Genomic DNA, 17,260 nt, shown 5'->3' on the forward strand with positions numbered 1-17,260 from the left:
AGCTTTTCTCTATCATTATTCTTTTTTTTTTTTTTTTTTTCAGACGAGGCCTCTCATTAGTCTGAAGCTCACTGATTCAGCTAGGATGGCTGGCCAATGAGCTCAAGGATCTACCTGTCTTGTCTCCAACCCACTCACTGTTGAGATGATCTCTGACCTTTGCTATGGAGACTGGGGATCCAAACTCTGGCCCTCATGATTCCACAGCAGATACTATACTGACTGAGCTATCTCCCCAGCTCTGTTTTGTCTCTTCTAGTTTTCAAAAAATGAAGGTGGTAGCTGGCTAAAAATATATCAAAGGAGTGCTTGCATGTAGTTTGTATAGAAATGGAACATGTAGCTAGCATTGGCCTGTACTTCAGAAATTAATCAGATCATTTGGGGTTCTACTTTGGAGCTCAAAATGAAAAAAAAAAACAAAAAACAAAAAAGCAAACAAACAAAAACCAAATGAAAACAAAACAAAACAAAAAAACCAACAAAATCCACATAGCCATGCTCTTACGTGGAGGGATCTATAAAGCCCAATTCAATTCATTCTTTTTCTCTTCTTCTAAGGCAGTGGTTCTCCACCCATGTGTTGTGACCCTCTGGGGGGGGGTCAGATGACCCTAGGGGTCACCAGGACCATGTGCATACCAGATGTTTACATTACAAATCATAATGGTAGCAAAACTACAATTATGAAGTAGCAACAAAAGTAATTTTATAGTTGGGGTTCACCACAATACAAGGAAATGCATTAAGGTGTCGCAGCGTTAGTAAGGCTGAGAACTGCTGCTCTAAGGTATGCAATTAATGAAGGCAGCCAAGTTGTGGTTCTCTGTACAGAAAAGGACCATATTAAAATATGTGTACAACTGCACACCTCAGCACCACTGTGGGTTTCAGAGGAGGTTCCTTCTACTTGTAGTGGATTCTGGGGATGAAAGTATGGTTGAATGGCTTGTGTGGCAAGCATTTTACCCAAGGAACCATCAATAAGCCCAAGATTTGTTAACAAAGAATCTCTTAAGAGGATTTTGCTAGAAATAGCATTTTCCCTCCCTTGGAGATTTGGATAAAGTTGTGATATGATGTTACTTACTTAATGTGTGTACTCTTCAAAATTTGTATATCTGAAATTGAATAACTTTTATTTTTTTGATACCAACCACAGATCAAAGGATGGTGTGTTAGAAGGTGCTCAGTCCTAAGGGTGGAATCCTCATGAATAAAGCTAGGGCCCCGATAACAGGAGAGCAGGGACCATTCTTGGTCTCTTTCCACACCACAACAATACAAGAAGCCAGGAGCCACCAAGCCAGATGAGCATCCTCACAGGAATCTAGGACTCCCAGTTTCTGGAACAGTGACTAGGCCACCAGTCAATGGCATTTTGTTAAATCAAGCCCAAATTAATAGAGACATATGACTCTAATTAAGGTAATTAAGGGGTGCACTAGTTATAGAATAAATATTAAGACCAGAAAAAAAAACCCACCACTCTCAAAAGGCAGATGTTTTATCACTCTCTTAATCAAAATACATATGATTACACAGCAGTTAAATATATTAATAATTAATAAGTACATGATACATAGGTTCTTTGTGTCAGTTTTTTTTTTTTCTTTCTATAAATTCTTTCAGGGCTAGAGAAGGGAAATGAGGTGTATTCCTGGGGATCACTGGAATCAGGGAGATCCAGCCCAGTGAGGGACTGTCTCAAAGTGGAGGATGTCCTGAGGAGTTGACCCTTGCAGTTGACCTTCAGGGTTCTACTGATACACATGTACACACAACCATGCATAGATTAATGACAGAAGCCTCAAAAGCTGGCTCAGCAGTGCTGCAAATGTGCGACTTCAGATTTGGTTTGGGTCATTAAAGAAATGATTTTAATCCTAGTTCTGCGCTTTTTCAGATGTTTGCTTATTGTATTATCTATGGCTATTGCAGGACAGTGTTCTAATCAGCTGACCACATCTCACTGTGTGAACCTCACATAAAATAACACTTGGCAAACCTTGAGATTTGGAATGCACCAGTGCTTAGAAATAATCAGTTCACATACAGGTAAAAATAACCATGGTCAATTGAGAAATAGACAGACCCCAATTGGCAAAGGTCCCCAAGGAGGGGCAATTCACAAGGCCCTATCCCTAGCTGAGGAAGCTATGGGTGGTTGATGGCAGCCAGAAGGAGGATAATCATGTTTCTCTGTGATTGTGGCCACAGTTAGGTTTCCGGTGCTCCAGTGTATGGACCCATGCCTGAGTCCATATAGGCAGCAAATTGGAGAGGGGACATGATGTTGGGAGTGGGATGGGTTGGTGGCTCAAGCGATATGTATGGGAAATGCTGAAATGACTATCATCATATATTGTATATATGTATGAAATGTATCAAGGAATAACTTAAAATGTTAAAGAGAAATATCATGTGAGAATGCACTTAGAAAACTACAAAGCAAGTGGATTTTTTATAATGTAAAAACAGACAAACACTCTAGTCCCCAAAATGCAAACAGAAGTCACTGAGAGAGATGCAAATAGACATGAGCCCAATGCATTACAGCTCTGAATAATTTTTTGAACCCGAACCAAGTAAGCAGGCAGTCCTATTTCTCTGGGTCTCCAGCTGTAATGTACTCATCTGGATATCACCTTGCCAAGCTCTCCACAGCTTGGATTTGACTGTTTATTCATTTAACAGACATATACCAAGAGAGTGGCTTATGCCAGGGGCTATTGTATTCTCTGAACAAATGGAGATTGTGACTCTCGATTTTCTTCTCCCCTGACCCGTCTGCTTTTCTGTAGTATGAACCGCCCTGTATAAACATTATCCCAAAAGGAGTATGCCTATGGGCTGGGATACTGGGAATAAGGGGAGGAGAGAAGACAGTGTCTGGGAGTCAGCATCACAAACCCTATACCTACTGTACCAAGAGTTGATACAGGCCAGAGAGATGCAGAAGGCCAGATTCACAGTGAGTTAAGTATCAGAATTGTTCGTGTAGGGCGTAGCAGAGGCAGATGCAGTCATGTATAATAAGCAATGAAGAGTTTATTTAGTAGTCTCTTTGGTGATTTGAAAAGCATGCATATCCCCGGGATTAGGAGTGCTGCCATAACTCCCTGAAGACTGAGTTGTCAGAAACGACATGCATGAAGGGATTCAGAAATAGTCAGCAGACTTCAAAGGACCCAACAAAGGCTGCTCCCTCCTAACCTGCGCAGCAGCCAGTGCACTCTTGTGGTCTTCCAAAGTCACTACAAGCTGTTCATGCTCGGAGAGTAAATTCTTATGCTGTTGCTACACAAAAGAGAAGTTTACATGGTGAGCTAAATTAACGTCACGAAATAAGCCTCTTTGGTGTGGCCACCCAAATGTTACTTGCTCACTTGATGGAAGTGAAAGCAGCATTTGTTCAATCCAAAAATTACTGGAGGTAGACAGGATTTATGGAGGATTCTAAAAAATCTCTCAAAACTGCTGCCTCGCTACCCAGCTAAACCTTTCATTAGTAGTTACCTCTGTAAGTAAAAACCATCTCACAGTGTAATCATCCAACAACATAATGAGTTCGGTATCAACAGAAATATTTACATGTCCCAGGAAACCTGTCGTTTATGATACCAAAGTGGTAAAAGTATCAAGTGTACTCCAGGAAGGCAAAGTCCAAGTTGGTGATGAGCTCGCAAAGCAGATCAATTAAGGAATCAATTTTTGAAAAGAAAAATCTTTATTTCAATGTTTTTAATTTTGTGTGTGTGTGTTTGTGTGTGCGAGTATGTGTACTTGTGTGTTCGAGTATGTGTGTTTTTGTGGGTTGCTCAAGGGGTATGCATGTGGGTGCAGTATCCGCAGGGGATCAACAAGGACATTAGATTCCCTGGAGTTGGAGTTACAGGTGGTGGTGAGCTATCGCACTAGGAGCCAAATGTGGTTTCTCTGCACCAGCAGCAAGCACTCAGTCTCTCAGGCATCTTTCCAGCTCCCTGGAATGACTTCTGAAGCCATTCTGCATAGTAAAGGAGACAGAAGCCCCCGAGCCAAATGTCTGATTCATCTTACCTTGACGTCTTGAAGCTGTGTGTGAATGTCTTGGTGTGCTTTTCTTAGTTGTCTATTCTCTTCTCTCAAATTATATACAGTTTCTGTTTTACAAGAACAACCACACATAAATACTGAGAACTGTCTAGTTTTCATGCTGTTATTTGAAACTTTAAAAATTATTTCAAGGTGTATTTTGAACTTCAACAGCAAAGTATTGGGAATAAACAAAAGACTATATCATAGAGGCATATGACATGGGTTCCAAGGCTCTTGCAGGATGACCTGGCTTATTGGACTCTAGAAAGAGTCTATGCATTTCATATTAAGTCAACAATTTAATCACATAGATGTTTAAAATAAAACATTTCTGTTAATTAACAATCCCCTGGGCTTGAATGTAATGGCCAGATGGTCTCAGATTTGAAGATCTTCACAAACAAAAAGTACTTACGAACAGAACAGACTTTATTTCTCATAGCATGGATAATTTTTACATCCTCTAAGAAGGTACTAGAGATAACAGAAATCCTACTTATCTGGTGATAACCTCTAGTTTTTTTGAGTTCTTGGGTAATCTAAATTCGACTTAGAGAAGGTATTTTTCCAGTTAGAACCTGAGAGTGTGGAGTCAGAGTGAAGTCCCAAAACCTCCCCTCCCTGTTCAGGTACCAGCTTCCTCTTGCGAATTCTAGATCTCTCTATTTTTAGAAGCCCTATCATTACATACGTTTGACACATGAAACACTATTCAAACTTACAAACTTGGTGGGCTTTTGACAAATGTGCCTATAGAGTCTTTTCCATCTTTGAGTACTTACTCATCACTGATTAAAAATGGATCTAATAACGTCTGTCATTATGAGGCCAATGAGTGCATGGCAATACTCAGCACAAGGGAAGCTAAGACCTGTCTTGGAGATTTTTATAATTTATTTTGGAAGAGGCTATGATTGGCCAAAAGAAATGGCACAATTAATACATGAGCTGGGACAGCAGGCATTTACTAAATCTTGGTGGTACCAGAGTATGGAGATACCTCTGCAGACAAGGCTCCATCTCTCCAGGGAAGGTAAGCAGAAAGCAGAAAGGGAAGAGAATCCATTTCCTTCTCTTACCACAGTCAGTGCAGTTTTACTTTCTCACTGTCCCTTCTGGACACCTGCACATAGGATTTCCCTTGCACTTGAAGTGGGGGGTGGGGGGAAGTTAAGAACAAAATAAGATCCAGCCTTCATGCCATAGCTGATAATCTCAGAAGTCAAAACAGGACAGCAAACAGGACACCACTGCCACCTACAAGGACCTTTTGTGTACTGCCAGCTACATGGGGCTTTTTAACAAAACCGTGTGAAATCTCTAACCTTGATGAGCTAGTCCTGATTTTTTATTTGCAAACTTATCGACAGTAGTTTCTGTGAGTTCTCTGGGCCTCAGCCAGCAAGGTTTGCTCCCCAGCCTCCTGATCTTCATATGCTATATAAAGCAAAACAATGGCCTGCCTGCCTCCAGGTTTATGATAAGAATTCAGTAAATTCATCCAGCGGAAGGGGTTCACATAGTCCTAATACATTAAAGGAATGCATCATCAGCCATTATGTTCACAATGATGAAGAGAATTATATAGGTTTCCAGGCTGTCAGCCTGCCTTAGGAGAGGGGAAGATCGAGATACCCCTCTTGTACCATATGAAGCTAACAAAAATTACCTGCACTTATGGCCCCTAGCCAGTACCTCCCCTTCATCGATCACAACATGCTTTAACTTTACTGCATAAGTCTTTTATCTAGAGTCCTGTCTACTTCCACTTCCATTGCTATGATAAAACACCCTGACAACAGCAGGTTGGGGGAGAGAAGTCTTGTTTTTGTCCACACTGCCAGGTCATAGCACACCCCTTTAGGGAAATCACAGTGGCAAGTGTGTGAGACATCTGGTCACACTGTATCCTAGTGAAGACTAGGAGAGGGAGGGATGCCTGTACTCAGCTCTCCCAACCATTTCCATTCAGTCCAGGACTCAATCGATGAAATGATGCTGTCCACAATTAGGCCAACCCATCACAATGAACACAAATATGAAAAAAACATCACTGGTATACTCAGAGGCCAACTTAAGCCAGAGAATCTTTCATTAAAATCTTTTAAGGTGGGTTTAGATGGATTCAAGTTGACAATTATCAGCAGTTATGACAGTAGCAGCACAATCATTCTAATCAAACATAAGTACAAACATGTTAAGTGCTCATCCTGATGTCAAGGAACTTTCTATACCCAGGTGTTTCAGATCTCTTCAAGAAATTCTTCCGAGGACTGGCAAGATGGCTCAGCGGTTAAGAGTACTGACTGCTCTTCCAAAGGACCCGAGTTCAAATCTCAGCAACCACATGGTGGCTCACAATCATCTGTAATGAGATCTGATGCCCTCCTCTGGGGTGTCTGAAGACAGCTACAGCGTACTTACATATAATAAATTAAAAAGAAAAGAAAAGAAATTCTTCCAAAAGTTGTTTTCTATAAATATGATTTTTTTGCTTTCTATCTCTTCTAAGTCTTGTGCGTGCATGCATGCACATGTGTTTTATGTGTATGTGTCTAATTTCTTTTCTTACTAATGACTAGTTCCCTAAAGCATCCTGTATTTACACTTTTGTCTTGGGTGCAAAATTCTGAGGTTGAAATACCTTGGTAGTCAGAAATTACATATTTGTGTCCTCCTATTTTCTGTAATTTTGATTTCATATATATAATTAAAATTTTGCTATATATGAATGTTGCTTTAAAAATAATGGAAAAAGGAACTGGTTTAGAATTTAAGAGCACTTACTGCTCTTCCAGAGGATCCTGGTTTAATTCGCAGCACCCACAAGGCAGCTCACAACCATCGCTTACTCCAGTTCTGGGGGGTCTAACGCCCCTTTTGGAGCCTCTAGAGAATCGAGGCATGCTTGTGGTGCACAGGCATATGTGCATGCAAAACACCATTTGCATAAAGCAAAAATTAAAAGAGTAAAAACGGACTGGATTATTTATAAATGAGATTGCTATTCCATGTGATTATTAAAGTTAAAAGCACAAAATAATCTAAAGGCCTTAAAGAAGGTCAGGACCACAGTGCTAGTGTGCGTTCCTGTTCAAATGGTGTACAAAGGCATCTCTGGCCCTAGCCAATACCTTTTAGCTTAGAAAGTTCTTGTTCCTTTTCTTGCTGAAGCTGCAGGTATCTCTGCTTGTGGTCATTGAACGTTCTACTGAAGTCTTCCCCTTGCTTCCGGTGTTCCTCTTCCAGGTCACTGTGCTGCTTCCTCAGCTCCTCATGCTGACTCTGCAAGATGAACACTTGACAGACAGGGTCTCTAAATCATGCAGCGTTTATTTCTTCACCGAGAGGTCTTTCTCGTGTCAGAAATGTGAGAGTGCATGGTAGAATAAGCTCAGTTCTTAAGGTTGGGTTCTGTCTGTTTGTCCCTTTCATTTCCTGTACTCTTCAAATACTTGAGTAGTCTGAGATCAAGTTCAAACACAAACCTCCTCTTGGTTTTAAACATCAATATGAGTGAGAAGCTAGCCCAAGCTATGAAAAAGGGGGGCGGGGAATCTGAGGCTATTTCCCTGTAGTCAAATTATCATAGAAAGGAGATAATACGTTTAACCTTGGCTACTTTGTGTATTTTCTCTAGTGAACAAGCAAGATCAAGGCTTCAGAGTATTCATGGGAGGCTCCAAGGATAACTTTAAACTAAGTTACCTAAATATGAAACTGCTCAAGACTCTTCATCGTATGGTATTTGCATGTATCTACCACCATGCTTTCAATCCTTTTAGATTACTTCTTCTTCCTAATTCAAGATAAATGCTACGCGAACCACTGATGTTATATTGACTACAATATCAAAGAAATAATGGCAAGAAAATTCTGTTTACTTTCAATATGCACTCAATTCTCTTCTAGATTTTTTAGAAATACTCAAAGGCAGGAGCATTTACCACGAAGGGCCGCTTTATTCAACATTTCTTTGATTTTCAGTTTAGTAGTGACCCATTTTGACAGTGACTGCAGTAGTGAAGAGGCAGAGGAGACCATCTTGCCATTGGGGAAAGTAATGAAGTGTTTCTAGAATTCATTTTCATTCATATGATTTCATATCGGAATTCTACAACATCATTACAAGTTATTTAAATTCCACAGTCTCCAAATGCTTATGTGGCAGAAAGGCTTGCTTTAAGTACTGCACTCCTGAAGATGGGAAAGGTTCTAGTTTGAACAGAGGGTGTGTGTCCTACTGATGTGAATGGATAGAAAGCAGAAAACTAGCACCCAGGACTAATGTGGGGCAGAGACCATGGGAGGATTTGCACATGGTGCTGAGTGCTACCAGGCTGATGGAATCAATGAATTGCTTACTTTCCCTTTTGTGCTTTAGATCTTCCTTTGGCACTTAAGAGGGAGTTTTTCCTAAGTCCCAAGGAAAGGAAATATTAAAAATATAAGCTGTGTTCTTCAAGTAGCTAAAAGTGCATCTCTTAGACAGTCATTAGTAACACAGACAAAGCTTTGGGGTTCCACACACTCCATTCTGTGTACAATAAAGGAAAAACCACTGTGAGAGACTAAATAAAGCACAAACTCTAAAGACATCAAAGAGAACAAATATTTAAAAGTAGGTAACCTGAGAGCCCAATTATTATATTAAAAAGTAGGTAGTACATTAACCACATTTTTGTAAAAAGAAAAAAAAGTAATAATCATGGGAGGTAATAAACAATCACAATTTTTAGACAACTATGACAATATTCACCAAGTCAACTTTCTCGAACCCTTCTTGTTTATATTAGACATTGTTAACCATTTCAAATGTCGTCTGCTCCCTTCTTCATTCATACGGGACAGTTTAGGTTACTTACTTTCAGCATCTGATGTTGGACATTCAATGCACTATATCTGCTATTGGAATCTTGCTGTAAATAAAAGAAAACCAAATTAATAAAAGATAGCTCATCTTGTTCTTTTGTTGTGAACAGCTTCCTTCCCTAATAAAAGATTTTTCATTTTTGCTTTTGTAAGCTAACATAAACTCTGTTAGAAAGAGCATGTCTTTAGGGACATTTCTTATTTATTTATTTATTTATTTATTTATTTATTTATTTCGCACTACTGGAGATTGAACTCAGGACCTTGCATATACTAGGCAATCACTCTACCACTGAGCCACTCCGTAACAGAAATGAGGTTTCAATTTTCTTCTGGATTCCTAAACTCTGAGTAATAAAAAGATTAGACACACAATCATAAAATGATAGGTTGACAGGATGCTTAGAAATAGTTTGGGCTTATTTCTCATAATCCAAAGAAGCCAAGATGCCCAGCTACTCAATGAACTTCTGAAAGTTACTGTGCATAACTAATATAGGGTGTAGTGGTCAGGACAGGTGGGAGGGGTGGGAGATCCATCAGTTAAGAGCAAACTTCACCAGTTCAGGCTGTCTTAATAGAGGAATCGAAAGGGCTCTTCCCTCAACTTCAGTGGGTATTCCCATAATCTTTATTGTACCTCCACAGTGAGAAACCAGAACCAACACCAGTACTTTTACACAGTACTAAAGGGAGAGATGCAGCCTGAACCCCAGCTGATGAGGGCTGAAGTCTCCCTTCTGATGCCACATTCTAGAACATCCCTGTGATCTAATGGAGCAGCTGTACAGACAGCCCTTCTGGTACCAACATCCGAGGCTGCCACTCGCTACTCTAGGGTGAAGGTCTAGCACAGCACTCTCCGGCTGTGCTATCACCACACAGGGGCACTCCCGGGTTTTCTTCTCATAGCTCCTAAAATAAACTACACTTCTGGTTCATCATTCATCCCCTGCCTTATTCTTTTTTTATTTTTTTAGTTGATAAGGAAACTACACTACAAAATATACAATTGGGTGCACCGAGGTCTGGTTCAGGCTTTTAAAAGCAACTTAGAGTTGAAAGTTGAAAACATCCTCTAGGCAATTCAAAGAACAGACTTTCCTCAGCTTTGAAATCACTAAACACAAATGTTTTATTCAACTAACACTCACACATTTCTGTAGGGTAAGACAAAGACTGGCTTTTCTCCAGCGAATTTTAACTTTAAAATATTTTTAAATGCCAATACCACTCATTCTGTCCATAATTCATCCTTCAGATTCCTGCAATGTGAACACTAAGGCAGTTAGTTCTCCTCCTTGATAGTACTCTGTAAGCAAACAGAAGTCTTTCATGTCAGAGAAAAGAGACGCCATGAGCAAATCAAAGAGGGAATAAACATGAGCTTCCCTGTTGGCACGCACAGTAGCACACACCTATAATCCCAGCACTAGGGAGGTTAAGGTAGGAAGATCAGAAACTCAAAGTTATCCTCTGCTACTCAATGATTTAGACGTCTTCTTGCATACATGAGAACCTGTCTCAAATCGAAATCTAGATCCAAACACAACCAAACAAACCTCATGTGCCACAGAGAAGCTGCCCCAGTTTATCACTAGTCATCAGTAATGCGACAAGAAGTAAGAAAAGATAAGTTTTAAATAAACAATGTGTACAAGTTTCTCTCTTGGTTTCCTTCTTGGTTTTTTTTTTTGTTGTTTTTTTGTTTTTTTTTTGTTTTTTTTTTTTTTTTTTGGTAACAAAAATGTATGTCCACCCTTAATCCATTTATGCTGGTAATAAATGGAGTAAAATTTTTTGCAGTGGTATTTTTATCTCCCTTAAAGTTCATGAGAACAAAATAAAAGCCAAAACAGAACAAAGCCTTACCCTTCCTTTGTTAAGTGTTTCTTGTGCTTCTAACTTATAAACAAGGAAATCTAGGAAAGATAAAAATAGAGAAAGTAAAGTATAAGTTAGTCTATTTAAAAACCTTTAAGCATCTCTGAGAAAAAAATGCTATATACTTTACTCAGATTTACAAAAAGATAACCAGTTTTTTTCAAATCAACATACCTAGTGATTTATGTACATCATGTTACCTCTGGAAGCTTTGGAAAACAGATGACAAAGCTTATAGTTTTCCACTCTCCCTGCTGTCTTCAAGCCCTGCATCACCAGAATCGATGGCAAGTGACTAATAGCACACTTACAATATCTCTGTGAAATCTGCCTTTGAAAGCGGAGAGGGTGCATTTGAGACAAGGGTGATTTATAGCTACCCACTAGAGGGCACACTAAATTCCTTCAGGAACTGAAACGGCAATCAAGCCGTCTTTAATGCTCTGAAACTTTATTATCCACTAGATGGCTCTATAAAAACACTCTGCAATGGAAGACCTGGCAAAGACAAGTCTGAAAGCATTTCTCAGAATGATTAAGTCTGTGCATCCTATGAGTCAGGAGAGGGTTACATAGTACCCAGCACCCACCCCACACTCACCAAAGGAGCCAAGGGTTTACATTCCAAGATTCATCACAAAACATGAATGCATCAGACCTAAGAGTGCAGATAACTTCCAGTACTTGGATGCTAGAGTGTATGCTTGCTTCAAAAGCTCTGACAAAAAGCAATGTGTTAAGTGGTAATTCCTATCTGAACAGCTGGGCTAGGCAAATGTTTCATGAACTTATAGTAACACCTGCTTCATTCAGAAGATTCCAGGTAGAAGGTCAACTCACTGAGTTACAAACTTACATAAACAGTGTCATGTTCTAAACAATGTATGTTTTCCAAACCCCAACCATCAACAGAGGTTTGGTGCAGTGAGGGAATGTCAGGGTGGGAAGGAAGGAGTGGGTGGGGGTAGGGGGGGCACCCTCATAGAGGCAGGGGGAGGGGGCATGGAACAGAGGGTTTCCAGAGGGGAGGCCTGGAAAGGGAATAACATTTGAAAGGTAAATAAAGAAAATATACAATAAAAATATTTAGAAGGGAAGTCATGTGTTAATTTTGATATAATTTGTATGGCAATGTACACAGTCCATGAAGGCTGCAGAAACAGAAGGGAAAGCTTCTAAACACAGTCCTGAGCCTCTAATACAGCCGGTTCTCTACAGGAATGAAGGAAATGAAGCCCTTTGAGTCATGACCTGGTGATGAAGCTCACACATCTTCCACTTGCTATCTGTCTTGAGTTCCCAAAGGAGAAGAAAGGGCTACTTCCCCATGACAAAGACTATATAAAATGTCTGCACTGTGTATAACACATTTATTGACAGCTCTTTCTCGGCCCACTTATAGCACTGGCTTCAGGCAGATTTGAGAGACAGCTTAACAACAACAACAACAACAACAACAACAAAATACAAAACCAAATGCATCATAGTTCAAATTCATGCTACATCAAAGAAGGGTAGGAGGAAATATCAGGGCACAAGCTCATATTGTCTTACCTTCCTTTGCTTTCTTGTGTTCAAGCCTTTCTTTTTGCAAAGATTTCTCTAATCTTGATCTGTGTTCATATACAACTGGAAGAGAAAGAGTTACATTTGTCAGGGAACTAAAGGGTCCAGAGTAAAATTAGCAGCAATTTTTAAAACTTAAAACAGTATAGGGCACACATCCTATTAAAATAAAGTCATAAAGGTTCACATTTAGGGTAAAGAAAGCAGGTAGATCTATTTAAAGATCCAGATTTGGGGCAAACAATACACATGTAATTAGGCATGATTCTGGGTGGACTCCCTAGTAACACTTACATGTCAGTTAGCTAGAAACTTTTCCCTCTGCTCCCTCTGTGTCTCTGCGAGGTCCACTGTATCTCTTCCCAGGCAACTGTGTCCATTTGCATGACTTCAATTGCTGGCCACAAAGCAGTTGCTCTCTCATCCACACGCCCTGCTCTAACATCCCTGGTAAGTTACCGGAGAGAATTTCCCACTCAGTATCCCTGATCTGCAAGGTTACTGTGTTCTGCATCTTCACCAGTGTGAGCTAGACCAATTGCCATCAAAACCGAAGCAGCACACCAGTAGAGTATTGGAGCCCACACATAAAAGAGACACAAAGAAAGAAGAGGGAGAGACACCCCAAAGAACCTCTGAAAGAAAATGCTCACAAAGAGTCAAGTTCACTAACCACGATAGCAAACTGATGTCTATTCTGGAGGGATTTCCTGCCATCTCTGCGTTCTGCTTATAGATACACTCTAAAGAAGTCAGGTGGGCGGAGAGAAGGGAGGAAGAGATACTGTGGACTGAGCAAGGGAACAGTGCTCACCACAGCTCTTAATGCACTGATGGATGGACATCTGCAGCAAGCAGAAGCTGCAAGTGAGAGAAACTTCACCTTGGAGTGAATGAAATATGATTTATTCAACCAGACTAGATCAGATACAATAATCGGCAAACCAGTGACATATGTACCAGTTAGTATAAGCTATTGAAAAATAGTCAGGGGCATTTCATTTTGTTTTAATTCCCAGAGGACACTGAGAAACCAACAAATGTCTCTCGGACTGTATCTGGGAACGGAAGCCTCGGTTGCAGAGTGAGCAGGCAGTAAGGGCTGAGAAAGGGATAAATTCAATTTCAGATGTACCCTCCAAGTCCTGTTCCCTCAGCATTATGTCAACTATGATCTCATTCTCCAGCAAGCTAAGCCAATTCCCTTACTCCATTCTTTGATCAGACCCAAGCACCCCTTGGCTATATATAATTCCATCATCTTTGGTCAATAGCTGTCTGTGTACAACACAAGAACTGTCTTCACATAAATGGCTGCTGCCAAAGTTGTCAGGAGCCCAGGATCTCCTTCCTCTCTCCTGCAATGATTGCAGCTGCTGCAGGGATTGCCTGTTTCCCCTCCGCTCTCTGTCACAGTTTCCTGTTACAAGTGACCGGAGCTCTCCTTCCTTTGTCACCTAGACTGGTACTAAAAACCCCACCCTGAATGATTGCTGGACCTGGGCAAGGAAAGGGAAAGGTAATACTAGTATTTATGATATGAATACTGTTTATCCACTGGCGGTAATATTACCCTATTTCTTTTTACTCGAAAAATCCCCTTGAAAAGACCACAAGGAAGCATTTTCCTCCATTTCATTAGAATCTGGAAGCCCATATATCCATAATCGTTCATAAGTATTACAGATAAGAAAGACCAGGTAGGGTCTTTTTGTCTTTCTAGAAAACGTGATCACAACACACACACATAGACACACACACATAGAGACACATAGACGCACACAGACACACACACACAATTATTTCACCATGCATTTCTCAGGCTTTTGAGCTGGCAAACTATCCAGTGGGTTTATTGTTTCTGTTGGAAAATAGACTGCTAATCAATCCCTGTCACTCATCTCTATTTTCCTATTTATACTTTGAAGGGCATTAGTCAAGATGAGCTAAGGCTACACAATGGCAAAGAATGGATATTCTCACAGCCACAAGCAAGTCTAGTAGGGGACTCATCTCCCAAGTTTGTTGAAAGAGGATATACTATTTTCCAGGCAGTAAAGAATGGAAAAGGGGCTCATTTCCATTTAAAACAAAACAAAACAAAAACAGAAAGGAAAAGCTCACAGGGATTTAAAACAACATTCAAGAGCTTCCTTCAACCATTTGGCATTTTAACACCAGCTTTCATCTAAAAGTTACAAAAGAAATGCTGTGTGCATTCATATCTGGGTGAAAGACTATTTTCAGAAGTTCAGAGCAAAACACTCCAACTCAGAACAGAGAAGCAAATCTTCTCAGCTGGAGAGAGAGAGTTCAGTGGTACGAGCTTGTGTTGCTCCAAGCTTGTGTTGCTTCGGCAGGGGACCCACCCAGGTTTGGTCACCAGAACCCACAGGATGCTTCACAGCCATTAGTAACTCCAGTTCCAGGAGATCAGCACACCCTTTTCTGCTCTTCACAAGCACCAAGCATGGTTGTGGTCCATCTACACACCAGCACAGAAAACCACTCATATGCATAAAATAGATAAATATTTATTTATTTATTTATTTACTTACTTACTTATTTATTTATTTTAAAAATAACATTTAAAAATCCTGCAGAAAGCATCACCAAATGTCTTCACTCCTTAAGCTCCGGGGATGGGGGCAACAGTGCTTTGGCAGTACCCACAACAGTCTGTGATTTTTTTTTCTCCTCTCCAGATCTGACTCCAATAATCTACCATTTTACCTTTATAAAACAGGGGCTAAAGCTTGGATGAGAGTCACATATTCACCTGGTAGGTTTATCATTAATCACATTTTAAACGAACAAATCTGTAGCAGCAGCAGCAGCAGCAGGTCAAAAAAGTTTTGATTACCAGTTCTCAGTATGCCGAGAGAGCAAGGAGCAGTTATTAGATGTCTACTTTCATGTTAGACCAGCTTCTGTCTCAATCTAGTCAGAGAGATATAAAAGAGTCTAGTAGCTTGAAATCAAATTGAGATTTACAACTCTGTGAGCAGGAAGGTTCTGGGAAGTGTTAATTGCCCCTCTTCCGTGATGGCAGAACTATTCCCCCCATTAGCACATGATGATATTCCTTCCTTCCCTTACTGTGTTGGTACGCGCAATGTACATGAGACTGGGCTGTTAAAAAAAACATTAAAAATGGAAATTTAATTCAAAGCAATACATATCTCTCAGAACAGAGTGGTTTAAAAGGCTTTTGAGTAACTTCAGTTCTAAAATCATTTACTTAGGATAATTTGTATGTGAGTGTGTGAAATTCACATTCCTATCCATCCTATGGATGTGTGTGAGTGTGCATTGAGAGACAAGGCAGACAACAGGAATCTTCTCTGATAGTTCTCTGTCTTGTTCTTTTGAGACAGGACCTTTCTCTGAACACGAAGTCTGTCTATTGAGTGAGGCTGTCTGACTAATGAAATCTAGGGGATCCCCCTGTGACACTGGCACTGTGGGTATATCAGACATGATCCATGGCTCCTGGCTCTTTTTCTGGGTTCTGAGGAAGTGAACGCGAGCCTTCATGTCTGTGCAGGAGGTACTTCGCCAACCGAGTTCTCTCCCCAGGCCCATTACGATAGTTTAAGAACTACCTTGACCTGTAGGACCAGTGCACTATAGTACAGAAGATGGTGAGTCAACAGGAAGATAACATTACAGATGAATTTTCTAGTATCTTTCATTCTTGCTTTTGTAATTATACTCCATACAAAGTCTGAGCATGAATACAGAAAATCTTAGAAAATCCACAGCAAATGAGTACCTAAAGGAACAGCAGAGACGCCTGACAGGTTTGATCCACACACTGGATCTTCCCTTCGGCTCCCAGGACAGGGAGAGGGCACCAGTGAAGCAGAGATAAGGTGCTTCTGCCTGGTCTCCCTTCTAGGTCAAGGATGTCATCTCACTCCATCCCTCGAGCATGCTGCTAAAGTTTGGATTTTGAATGGATTCCAAGATCCATAGGCTCAAAGCTCAGTCCTAGAGTGACACCAACGGGAGGCAGTGGAACTTTAGCAGGTGTGACCTAGTGAGGGTCCCTCAGTCACTGGAATGTTCTGTGAAGGCGATTTCTACTTGTTCTTGGCTACCAGTAAGAAGTTATTTTCCCCCCACCACATGCCAAAAAAAGAGAAAAAAAAAAAAGAAAGAAAAAACCAACAACATACAAATAAACAAAAAACGTCAAAACAAACAAGAACAAAGAAAAAAAAAAGCAAACAAAAAGTAGGGCCAAGCATTGTAGTCTGGGACTTTCAAGACTGAGCCCAAGCAAACATTTTCTCTAGAAAAGCTAATTGTCTCGGGTATTTGCTGTGCTGGCATGAAGGTAACATACATATCTTCTATTACAACCTTCCCTCCCTGGGGTATAACTTATACTTTAATTTGGTTGTTATCTAACTCTCCTGCGTGTTTAAGACCCAGTCTTTGGGGTAAGGCCTTCTCATGTCTTCCATTCATATTCTCAGTGATTCATTTATTATTCCTCTCCCAGCCCCTAGCCTTCTTGCTTCTCCCTGAATGTGGGAGAACCACATTAACCCAGCAGAACACTCTTTTTTCTTCACATATCTGCATAAATGGGTTCTGAGTTCCCTTCAGGTTCTCAGGGCTGGGGAAGTGGCTCAGTGCACAGGAGTTCTTATTGGCCTATGATGCGCACCCATCTGCAAACCACTGAAAGAAACAGAGGCTGTGCTGGCAGACTGTTTGTGGAAAGTCTTCAAAGCTGAAAGAGAAGGTCCAGCTGCACAGGAGTCTTGCACTGTACAGGGCAAAGCTCCATTTTAAAACGCATGCATGGTTGTACAGGCACAGGGGTTAGAAGTGTACAAGCTCTGAC

The 17,260-nt window shown here is 40.6% G+C and overlaps 1 protein-coding gene across 3 annotated transcripts in view; it reads right to left on the reverse strand.

Moving 5' to 3' along the window:
* The window catches only part of Golim4 (golgi integral membrane protein 4), an 80,774-nt gene that overhangs the window by 23,002 nt on the left and 40,512 nt on the right, over positions 1-17,260 (reverse strand). For 2 of the 3 annotated variants that reach the window (NM_001291069.1, XM_006502145.2), the window contains exons 2-7: positions 12,391-12,465; positions 10,825-10,874; positions 8,946-8,999; positions 7,215-7,365; positions 4,063-4,145; positions 3,217-3,300 (exon numbers count right to left, since the gene is read on the reverse strand). In NM_001291069.1, coding sequence (NP_001277998.1) covers positions 3,217-3,300; positions 4,063-4,145; positions 7,215-7,365; positions 8,946-8,999; positions 10,825-10,874; positions 12,391-12,465 — 497 coding nt within the window. The remainder of the gene's footprint in view (positions 1-3,216; positions 3,301-4,062; positions 4,146-7,214; positions 7,366-8,945; positions 9,000-10,824; positions 10,875-12,390; positions 12,466-17,260) is intronic. The other variant, NM_175193.6, reaches the window with a different exon arrangement.

Source organism: Mus musculus, chromosome 3, assembly GCF_000001635.26.
Source record: "Mus musculus strain C57BL/6J chromosome 3, GRCm38.p6 C57BL/6J".
In the NCBI taxonomy this organism is placed as follows: Eukaryota; Metazoa; Chordata; class Mammalia; order Rodentia; family Muridae; genus Mus; species Mus musculus.